Source organism: Hydra vulgaris, chromosome 07 (genome assembly GCF_038396675.1).
Source record: "Hydra vulgaris chromosome 07, alternate assembly HydraT2T_AEP".
NCBI lineage: Eukaryota > Metazoa > Cnidaria > Hydrozoa > Anthoathecata > Hydridae > Hydra > Hydra vulgaris.
In genome coordinates this window covers 24,161,293-24,172,919 of record NC_088926.1, presented here as the reverse complement: position 1 = coordinate 24,172,919, position 11,627 = coordinate 24,161,293, and the positions used below count along the sequence as shown (strand labels likewise).

The following is an 11,627-nucleotide window of genomic DNA, read 5'->3' as shown; positions in this document are numbered from 1 at the left end:
GCGACAAGATCGTTTACCTTAATAATTATGGTTATTTGTTAAGCATAATAGTTGCTACGCAATAAGGAATATTGACTTTCAAAACCCTCGCTTGAGCGTTTGCTTGTGGAAAATAGTAATAATGTTAAATCTGCAGTCTAAAATATTTTGAACGGGAACATTTTGACTCATGCATACTAGCCTGTTCATACATTCTTCCCAAGATATTTTATCTTAAACAGTTTTTTTTTACACTATGCTCACAAACCCATCATAAAATTCTTTTATAAAAAGTAAAAATTGATAAATCATATTTTTCTTAAAAAATAATTGTACCTATATATATACATATACATAAATATTTAGTTTTTGTTTTGCTGAAAAAACAGATAATTTATTTATATTTTAAAAACTGCAGCAGAAAATCGCTATTTTAATTATGGCTTAAAATCGCCCTTAAAAAAAATATATATTTAAAAAGTTAAAACAAGTCTCTATCCCATCTAGTTAGTTTCAAAATGAATATTAGATGTTGTCCAACAGTTTGTCATTGCTGACCAAAAGTGGTTTGGGCAGTTTTTTGGACGGTTTAGTAAACTACCCCCTTGTGACAGTAATGAAAGTACATGATCGTTAGTAAATTCTTCGTATGGAATTTCCCCTAAAGAAAATATTTCCCACATAAGAATACCAAACATATATACATCCGTGTTTGCATTATATGTTCCTGTAAGTAATGTTTCTGGAGAAAGCCATCGCATTGGTGCTAAGCCTAAGCCTGGTAAAATATTATATTCGTCAGGATATCGATAGATACCTAGTCCTGAATTTGATATCTGAACAAGTTCATCTGTCGATATTAGGCAATTACGAGCTGCTAAGTCTTTATGAACTATTTTATTAGAATGTAGAAATTCGACACCAGAAGCAAGCTGGTTTATTAAATTCGATTTAATCGAGATATCTATCAGTTTATTAAGTTTTAAGAACTCTTTTAAGTCTGTTTGGTTTTTATATTCAAATGCCATGAACGGCAGCTCACTCATTGCCGACACACAGACAACAGATTGCACATGCTCGTGTTTTAAATCTCGTAGCAACGTCATTTCTTTTCGAAACTCACTTATAATACATGATCGAGTTTCTGGAGCTAACTGTCTGATAAGTACGGGTATTGTATTGTTTCGGCGGATAGCATATTCCCCATACCATAATTGACCGAATCTTCCCTCGCCAAGTTTTTTACACTTATGTAAGCTTCCTTCTTTTACTATTGCCGCCTTAAAAAAATAGTTTCACATTAAAAGTCATATTTTTTTTATAAACAATAAATATTACTATGACATATAAAACAATCTATCTTAAATAAAAAACTGACTTAAAATTAGCGAGATAAAATAAAGAATAAGCAAGCTAAAACTCAAAAAAGATAAAACAAAATAGAACAATGAAAACCAAGGTAAAAATACTCGCTAAGTCAGCTATGTTATTTATAACTGATTTTTGAGAGTAATCAATTGCAATTATTGAATCCATAAAAAGTTTTAATAGTGTTAAGGTTATTTAGATTAGTTGTTACAAATCTGAAAACGGAGGTAAACCATAAATATATTGAATAATCGTTTCAAGCACACGTGTCTAAAATGACCAATCACAATCCCCTCCCTGGACAATCAAATTGATAATGCATCAGTAAATAAAGCATAACTGGCAAACATTACCACTTAACTAACTCAACTTTTAATCATCATGATATAGTTTACCTCCTGTATTAATCGAAAAATACGTGCGGTTAGTTAACTACACACCTTACTTTTCTTTATGCCATCAGTATTTGAAATTGATGATTTTTTAAAGGAAGCAGGATTGGGGCTTTCAATGGCAGTCTTTTGTTCATCGAGAAAGCTAGTGGTTGAAGACAAAGTCCCATTCTGCGGTTCTTTTTCGGCAATTTGCGTTAGAACGCCACGATCACGAACAATTTTTTTATTGCGTAAATAAAACAAAACGAGAATGACAAAGAATATAATAGCTGAAATTCCTACCAATATTGGTATGATATAAACAATGCTAGAATACGTATTGGTATCTAAAAAATTGTATTTTAATAGAAATCTGGATGTGGGGTCTTTTATATAATATCTTTTGTCTCTCTCTTTTTATATATATAAATATATATATATATATATATATATATATATATATATATATATATATATATATATATATATATATATATATATATATATATATATATATATATATATATATATATATATATATATATATATATATATATATAAAGTAAATTAACATTTTTTCGGAAAAAAGTTTAATTTATTTTTAATTTCATTTTTTTTAATTATAATTTTCAACCTGTGTCAGTGCATTGAGGTATGTCACAAATTTCTTTGGTATGTTGATCAATATAACACCAAGGTACTTCCATGTCTTCATACATTCGGCAATATGAATGTTCCACATTGCTATAACGCAGAGAAGCAATGGAATTCCATTCTAAGCATTTTCTTCCTGATTTTGTTTTAGAAACTTTACCGTAGTAGCCTACTTCTTTGCTTTTATAACAAACTGGGTCAAGCCATTCTTCTGCTTTGCATCGCTTTATGCTGCAGTAATGTTTCTTACTTTGAACAAAGCACCATGGTTGACTTTCTCCAAAGTTTCTACAGTAATCATGCGAGATATTAGTGTACTTGGGATTTTTGTTCCATATGTCGCAAAGTTTTCCAGACTCAGTTATTGAGAGAGTTCCTAAGTAATTATCCGTAGATTCCTCATCGTAACAACGCATTTCTAGAAAATAAAATAAAAAAATATATGATTAAAGTTATAAACTATTAGATGAATTTGAACAAATTTTCTGGTCTTACTTTCCTGATGATATCAATTTCTATAATATTTTTATCATTAAAAAGTGTTTAGTTGTAACGACTGTTTGCGTTCACTGGAAACTTGGTTAGAAAACAGTAGGCGGATTCTAAAGTCCTTATTAATGTTTGAGATAAAAAAGGACATTGCGGCAGCGAAGGCAAAATACTATCGTTACTTACTAATCATTCTTGACAGACCAGATCAATTCATTGACTTATAATGGTAAGATATCAAATGACAAATTTGTCGTACACGTGTGCAGAGACATTTTTAAGTAATTAGAAATAAAATTTGAAACCGAAAATCTATATAATCAAACTTTGGTAGGACAATTAATCAATAAAGATTATGATCATTTAACATTTAATGAAGATTTCGGGTACATTACCTTGAACTTGATTATGAATAGCATTCTTTCTCAATGACTTTCCTGTATCTTCTGAAAAAGAAAGACTTATAATTATTATATAAAAGAGAGAGAGAGAGAGAGAGAGAGAGAGAGAGAGAGAGAAAGAGAGAGAGAGAGATATATAGATATAGATATATATAGTAATTTATCTATAAATGCTAAGATAAATTGGCACAGCCGCAATATTTATAAGTATTTTACGGGTTTTTTTTATCTTTGGAAGTATAAACTGAAATGTAAATTTATAAGTGTCAAAAAATATGCAAAGTAGATATATTTATTTTACCATTTTTTTTTGTAAAATATGCTTGAATGCAATATGGATTTTTTTCAGGCAGTGTGTCGCAATCTGGTAAATACAATGATATAAACGCCGCCTCTTCCGCTATTATTTCAAGCTCTCTTTTGCAATGAAACTTTTTGAATGAATTACAGTCTTGTTTACATAATGTTGGAACAGGTTTTGTAGCATTATGACACTGTGAAAACATGTTATAACAGATTACAGCGAGGCTATATTCTTCACACCTGAAAAAAGTGAAAAAAAACAACCTTTTATACAATATAATGTAAGAAAAATAAAATTTTATCTTTGTGCATGAGTATGTTTGTATGTACATAAAACAATTAAGCTTACTTTTTTGAAATTAAAGACTTTTGACGAAGTTTCGTTATAAGAGATTTTAAACGCTCATTCAACGATTCGATCGATTGATCATTTGATTCGAAAGCAACAAAAGTTTTTCCTTGATTTAAATAACTTGCGCAAATCCCTTCTTTGTACGATACACATTGTCCAACATCATTCTTTGTTACCGAAGAGACATCTGGAGTCGGAGATACATTTTCTGGATGTGGTATTACTATGGGAACCTTTGAATAATTTATCTTTAAATTAGCTACAGATGTGACAGTGATATTTCCAAATCGAATAATGCAGGTATAACGTCCTTGATCTCGTAGAATAAGGTGCTTAATTTTAAGCATCATAAAAAGCCTAATTTCAATAGTCATGCAAAAAAGTTATTAATTATAATTAATTTTAAAATAACGAATAATTAGCAATATAATTAAAGGTTACATTTATTAAGATAAAATTAAATATAAATGTAAAATTATTTATAAAATCATACTCTATTATGTTAACAAAGTTTCCTAAATTACCGAGAGGCGCCTTTTTGCTTTGTTTTCATTTGTACTCTTTCGTTCCCAACAACTCTTCGACGATCTCTATACCACGTTCCTTCTGTTATCATTGCTGAGTTTTCTTTATTCCATACAAAATTTCGAATTCCAAACTTACATTTCAGAGTTACAGATTTTCCTAATTCACGTCTTACAGGTTTTTGTGTTTCGGCAAAAGGTATAGGACCTGAAAAAACAATATCAAATCTAAAAATACCAATTACATTTTTAAAGATATTTTAGAAAAATAATAACAAATTTAATCTTTTTTAAAAGTGTTTAATCAATCAAAATTAATTGAATTTAAATGAAAATTTAAACGTAAAAAAAAATTTAACTACCGCAACAAAAATTTAATCGTTTAGTCACGATATCATTAATTCCTTTAAACAGTTGTTTAGTTAGCGCGATTAATTACAAAGTTTTTTTTTTCGGTGTTTTATTTAAGCGTTGTAACGATTAAAATAACCAAAATAAATAAAATGATTTTCAAAAAGCTTTATAATTAGAAATTGATAGTAATGTATAAATAAAGAAATAATGATAATAGAAAAAAAACTACACATAAATATAAAGGTTATAATTTTAAAATAGAAAAATAGAGACAAGACACTGCAGGGAATATTTTAGAAAAGTTAAAAGATTATTCAAATAGTTCAGAGTTTAAAAAAATTAACTAACTTTTTTTTTAATTTAGGTGCTCCCAGAAGTCCTTACGATTTTATTGCAGAGCACCGAGTAAGAGCATTAACCTTGATTTAAACTCAAAAATTGATTTTACTGGCGTAATTATCCTTGAAAAAATAATCAGTTTTAATTCCAAAAATTATCACCAGTTGAAAAAATTAAGTATTAAGTTACCTTTCCGTAAGTCAACTGTTGGAAGAAAGTAACAGCTTGAACCGTCCGAATCGTCAACTAAAGAAACTTTTTCACAAAGTGGTAAAAAAAGCTGATAGTAGGGTGAGTGGCGCACTCTTTTAAACTCGCCTTTGCACACATGTGTCTGCATAAAATCACAGTGTTCTGAGCAAAGAGGTCGCTGAGTGGGTTTGTTAGTTATTGGATTGCATTCTGGAAACCATGTAGAACAAGTATAAGCCTTTGCATGTTCCCAACATTCTGTATTAATTATAGCTGCTTCTTGTGCTGAAAAAAATTACTTATATATATTTTTTTTACATGAATAAAAAGTAGTAATAATAAAATGTTTTTTAAAATTTTAATAAAAACAAAAACAAAGAAAAACAAAACAGCTTAACATAGAAACAAAATATAGAAACATAATTTCAATATATTTTAAATATAAAATCAATACCTTATAATAAAAACTTACTCTGTTGAAACCAACGTTTGAGTTTTTTTTCCAGCAAAGCTATGGATCCGTCATTGGTCACATATACATGTTTGTTAAACAAATATTCGTTGCACTCCTCGCCATTATAAATATGACACATTCCAGCATTTCTAAATAATTACGCTATTAATCTACATTTTTTAACTAGACTAAAATATGAATAAGCAAGATATTTGATTTGTCAATTGCCCCTTTCAGGTTCATTTCCTTTGTCCCCCCCCCCCTCTGCTTTTTTTCTTTCTCTAAACTACTCGCTACTACTTATTTGCGTAAAAAAAATAACCTTACTTTGATAATTTTGTGTAGAAGTCATCTTTATCTTCAGCTCTGTTTAACTGAAATAATACTAAAAGTAAAAAAACGCAAAACAATATGATCAATATGCTATATGTTATTAATACAGAAATTTTGAAATAACTTTTTATCATTCAAAAAAATAATATTAAAAATTGGAAAGCAAAGGTTACATTCGCATCAGTCTGCCGCTGTAAACGTGCAAAAGGTGTATTTTACAGTGTATGTCATGCGCTAAGGTAATATCATTAGCACAGACAAGAAGTCAAAGCGCAACGGAGACTATCCTGAATACTAAATTTGGATTTTCGAAAGTTTCATTAATTTGTAGGATATGTATTTTATTTCTTTTTTTTTTTTTTGCAAGCAAGGTTTGTGCTTTTAAAAAATGTCTTAGCGGATGTAGTGTGGATGTACTATGTGGCAGAGGTAGTGCAAAAAGGTTATTCGCAACAGTTGGAAGTTTTCTAGAAATTGGAAATTGAATAAACTCAATTTGACTGTTGAATTTAAAATCTGTTATAAAAACATAAAAAAAATTGTTTGAAACAAAACGAGTATTAATAAAATAAAAGTAATAAAAAATAAAAATACCTCTTAACATTTAATAGAAATAATTTTCAATCATAGTACTTTAAAAATGGTTGCTTTTTTTATTTCGCACTTTTTTATTTATTTACCCATTATGAATAAACCATGAAAACATTCTAATTAAGAAAAAATGTCTGATAGACCTCTACTATGAAACCTAAAAGAAATGCGGGAACGGGGAGAACTTCTTATGTAACTTCCTTCAAATTTTATTTGATAAATATATTAAGGAAATCAGAACATAAACAAGTCCCCACGTTTAACGTTTTAATTATACTAGTTTTTTTGATGTTCTATTTAGTTTAATGACGTCGACCTTAGCAGCTGGTAAAAAAGTTGAATATTTTTAAATTATGGCGTCTTTTTTTTTTCTAAACGTTTGTGTTTCGTTAATTAATAATAAAGGAAATAATAAAGTCGTTGCATGTGCGTACGTAAGAGTTAAATATTTATAAGCCGGTTTTTTTTGGTTTCGTTAGTTGTTGAAGATGCTTTTGTCGGTTGTAGCAGCTTTTTTTACTTTTGTAAATATTTAGTCTTCATATACCAGGTACCTAGAACGTTCAACATAAATAATTACTAGGCGCATGTTGCTTTTTACATTTTTATGTTAATACTGGTTTTAAATGCTTTTTATAGAAAAGTCACAATAAGATTGAAAACAAAAATGGCCATAGTTTTTTGCCGGTTCGGATTTTATGTTAGGGTAAAAAAAAATTAAAAAGACTTTTTCCTTTTACATGTATTTAATTGTGAAGGCTCTCCTTATTAAGCTTATTCTGGATTTCTTTGTTTTTAAATTTTATTTTACGGTCAGGCTGTAAGTTCTCTATAATATTACAATTCTCTAAAATTTTCTAGAATACAACCACTCAATTTTGAAGAGGCATTGTATGGCGTTTTCGCTTCCAAGCTTCGATTACCTATTTTTTTTAAAATAGCATCTTCAATTAACACGGAGTTAAGTCTCTTTATTACTGAAAATTCATCTTTCTTGCATTCATGCCAATATGCATACATATACAATACATATATATAAAACGTAAATATATATAGGCGTGGCTTTTCTAGGTAAATATAAAGTTTATAAAAACAAAAAGAAATAAGATTAGATAAAGCCTTAAATAACTAGTGTGCTTGGATATTCTACGAAAGAACTTTTAGATAATAAAGAAAAACTTTTCGCTCGACGAATACGGTAAACAAAAACAGCTAGCTCAATAAATATAGAAATTTTAAACAATCAACTCTTTTAAATAACTATGTAAACAAAGAAAAGGAATTTTATTCACGCGGTCATTTCAAAAAACCGACGATATTCAAATACTGTTTTGTATAATATTTTTGCGTGTACTTGTTAAAGTCTAACTCTTTTTGATGGTATCCGTCTTCGTTTTGAACTCTGTTTGTTCAAATTTTTAAAAATTTAAACAAGAGACAAAACCACTATAAATAGAAAATGTTTTTTTGTTTTTAAAAAAAAATTAATTATTAAATCTTAATAATTAAAAATAGTCTACAATGACAAATAAATTATAAACTTTAAAGATTAAGCTAAATATTATAAAAAATTAAAGCAGTAATTTATTTTAATAACAGTATTACCATATATATATATATATATATATATATATATATATATATATATATATATATATATATATATATATATATATATATATATATATATATATATAACAACATATTTGACTTTATATTTAATTGATAAAGAAAAAAACAACAACAACAATGACAATAGCAGTAACAATAATAACTATAATAATAATATTAACAATAATAACAATAAAAATAATTACATTCATTATTATTATCGCTGTTAATATTTTCAGAGTTATTCATTATCATTGGTGTTACTGTTATAAGTAATATTATTTTAATGGTTATTATTATCATTAATATTGTTATTGTTGTTATTATTATTACAAATAATATTAATATATTCCTGTTTTATTATTATTATTGTAAGTAGAAATAGTTAAAATAATAACAACAAAAAATGTTTTTAAAAATAGAAGAAAGATAAGTAGATGTAAATTCAACCGTTTTTTTATTTTATTAATTATTCTGTTTTCGAATATTTTTTTAAACATAAAACTCTTATTTCTTTCTTGTGACATTTACCGGAATATTCTGGTCTGTAAACTCGTCAATAATATTTAAAATATTTGAATAAAATATGCAAATGCACAACATATATTTAATAAAACTTTATGCGCGTGCTTTTTACATCCTGCGCTTAAAAATAGAATCAAAACATATTCTTGTTTTTGAAACCATAATTTCTTTAGTTACATAAAACGCCTTATTCAACGTTGTCGTTGAGATGCATAACATTAACAACACAACATGCAAACACTTTAAATTTAAATAAATAGTTAAAGACACTTAGAAAAAAAACAACATTTTTTTGTTACTTACAACTTATAATTATTGTTAATTTTATTCGCAAAACATCCATAACTAAACCAATGTTGAACGTTTATGATGATGTAAGGTTAACACCATTTGTTATTTCTTAAATCCGTCTTTGTTTGTGCAAACTCAAAGCCATAAAGCTAAACTATAATATTTGAGTTTGTAGTCGAACTCATTCTTTGTAATAATTTGATCAAAGTTTTTTCAGCCAATTTTCCCTGTGGGATTGTTTGCGTTAAGATTACAACATTGAAGACATTAGGTTTTTCGAAAATTATCACGTCATGTGGAGTCGCTCTCTGCTGGAGCATCTATTGAAGCTTTTTAGAAGTATTTCGGTGTATTTTTTTATGCTTGATGATGGCTAATCTTCTTAAAATTTTTATTCATTTGGGTGGGAAGTTATAAAAGAATTTCTAAATATATAAAAGGCATCAAACAAACGTTTAAACATTTATTATAATTGTATATTCATTATTTATAAACCGCAACATTTAATTTTTTTTACGTTTAGTTTATTATATGTAATATAGTCACAAATGTAAAAAAAAAAAAAAAAATAGATTTATGCTATTGTGGAAAACAAAGAAATCTCCGTGGCGTCACTTTCACAATTCTGGTAATTGACAAGAAACGTTATTTAATAAAGCTGAGAAAATTAAACATAAGATTAGAGAACACATGCGAAATCGTTTGAAATTATTCTTATTCAAAAACTTTTTTTACAATTCACCTTTGTTTTAAAAGTAACGAGTAAAAACAATGCATAGACAATAATGCCATCGACAACAATAGCTTGTAAGAATGGATTCAAAAATGACGCTCAGATAACAATTTTCAAACGTGGACCACGTTGTAAATATCACGTGCTTTACAAAAAAATCTTTTACTTCATTTTTTTAGTTAACCACGTTTAGGTTGCTCAGAAAAAAACAAAATTGTTTGTATGATAATAAAATTTATAAAACAGTTAATAATACTTTTTTTTAAATAAATTTCTTCGAATTCTGGCTCCATCAAGATTACTTAAATGATTCAACTGAATTGGCGCCACAATGTTTAAGTCTCGAATTTTATATGGAACACAGTTCTAATTAAATATAAAAATATTTTAATCTTTATTAATTTAATAAAATGCAGTTTTATAATAATAATATTAATAATAATACTAACAATAATAATAAAGCAATATTAATAATAATAATAATAATAATGAAAACATTAACAATAAAATAGTAATAACGAGAATAATGGACCAATAAAAAAAAAAAAAAATTTAAAAATGGGCGCGTCAACTATGCCGGTTAACTGTGAATAAATATGACAGTACTGAAAAAGTCATTGTCCTTTTTTTTTCTATTAAGCGTAATAAAAAGTTTTCACTCAAAAGTGTCCCGAGGCATTTTTAGGAATAAAACTTAAACACTTGCCGGAGTTTAATAATAGCTGAAATAAAACAATATTTACAAAATCTCTATGGTTTTTTTGGTTAAGGCTTTTTTGCGTAACATAGTATGCGATATAACAGAGTGATAACACTATATTATAGAGGTACAACAAGTAATTTTTCTCTGAAATTAGTATCAGGGCCAACAACACGGGGAACACGTGCCCCTCACCCCACCCCCTCCCCACCCACTTTTTTTCTAATGGATCTTTTTTTTTTAAAAAAATGCTAGATATCGAGGACTTTTTTTTTAAAATTTGACGATTGTGCTCCTCCACTTCGAAAATTGTGTCGTTGGCCATGAGTATTCAATTGTACATAAATTGTATTTGTGAAGTGATTGAGGTTGCAAAAGAATAGGTTAAAAGTGTTAGTGTCCAACTCCCATTTTTGTCCTTTTGTAAGAAAAAATGTTTCAGCATGTCAAGGCATTAGTTTTATAAAATTTCCAAGTTAGGTCAAATAGTCCATTTTTCCAATAAATCAGTTTATAGGTTTACCACCAAAAGGATTCTGTGACTCGGGGGCTGGTTAATAATTACACTAATCATTATAAATACTTTTGTAGAGAATTAAAAATAGATTTAGCATTTTATTTAGCATTGAAAAGTTTTAAAGTTTTTTTTTAAAGTTTTTAACGTTTTTAATAATTGTTTCTCTAAGATATTATCTAGGATATTATCAGTATATATTTGTTAAAATTTAACATGTAAAATTTAAAAAATTAAAAATTTTTTTAATTTAATTATGTATTTGTTAAAATATAATAAATTTTACGGTTCTACCATTTTATTTCTTTTTTAAAACAAAAATAATCATTCGCATTCTTCTATTACTTTTGATTTAAAAATTACACAAATAGAGGAGTTGCCATCAATAAAACGACAATTTTATGGAAATAAATAGGTATCATGGTTTGAACTGATAATAAAAAAAACCTTTCTAATTAAAAAGCGCAAGATCTATATTATTAATAACAATAATAATTAATAGCAATACTAACAATTAGAATTATTTTATTATGTTGTCGAATATTT

At 27.2% G+C, this 11,627-nt stretch overlaps 1 protein-coding gene across 4 annotated transcripts; it reads right to left on the bottom strand.

The window, feature by feature from the left end:
- Positions 1-279: 279 nt before the first annotated feature.
- LOC100192250 (tyrosine-protein kinase transmembrane receptor Ror) lies at positions 280-9,686 on the bottom strand. 4 transcript variants are annotated; one of them, XM_065801410.1, is made up of 11 exons: positions 9,147-9,686; positions 6,111-6,168; positions 5,802-5,932; positions 5,327-5,614; positions 4,445-4,652; positions 3,918-4,277; positions 3,567-3,808; positions 3,260-3,310; positions 2,356-2,793; positions 1,788-2,068; positions 280-1,259 (listed from the first exon to the last, which is right to left on the bottom strand). In XM_065801410.1, exons 1-11 carry the CDS (start codon positions 9,184-9,186, stop codon positions 483-485), a joined length of 2,874 nt encoding a protein of 957 aa, XP_065657482.1. In that variant the 5' UTR covers positions 9,187-9,686; the 3' UTR covers positions 280-482. The 4 variants fall into 4 exon arrangements, with proteins under 4 accessions (XP_065657482.1, XP_065657484.1, XP_065657483.1 ...); XM_065801412.1 differs by having other exon boundaries at positions 1,793-2,068; positions 9,147-9,684; XM_065801411.1 differs by lacking the exon at positions 9,147-9,686 and adding an exon at positions 6,711-8,153.
- Between the last annotated feature and the right edge of the window lie 1,941 nt (positions 9,687-11,627).

Excerpts from the sequence above, each read along its gene's own strand:
- LOC100192250 (XM_065801410.1), bottom strand. The coding sequence starts at position 9,186 with ATGGATGTTTTGCGAATAAAATTAACAATAATTATAAGTT. Across the intron at positions 4,653-5,326 it reads AACAGTTGACTTACGGAAAG|GTCCTATACCTTTTGCCGAA; the intron begins GTAACTTAATAC and ends TTGTTTTTTCAG. Across the intron at positions 3,311-3,566 it reads ATATTTTACAAAAAAAAATG|AAGATACAGGAAAGTCATTG; the intron begins GTAAAATAAATA and ends TTTCTTTTTCAG.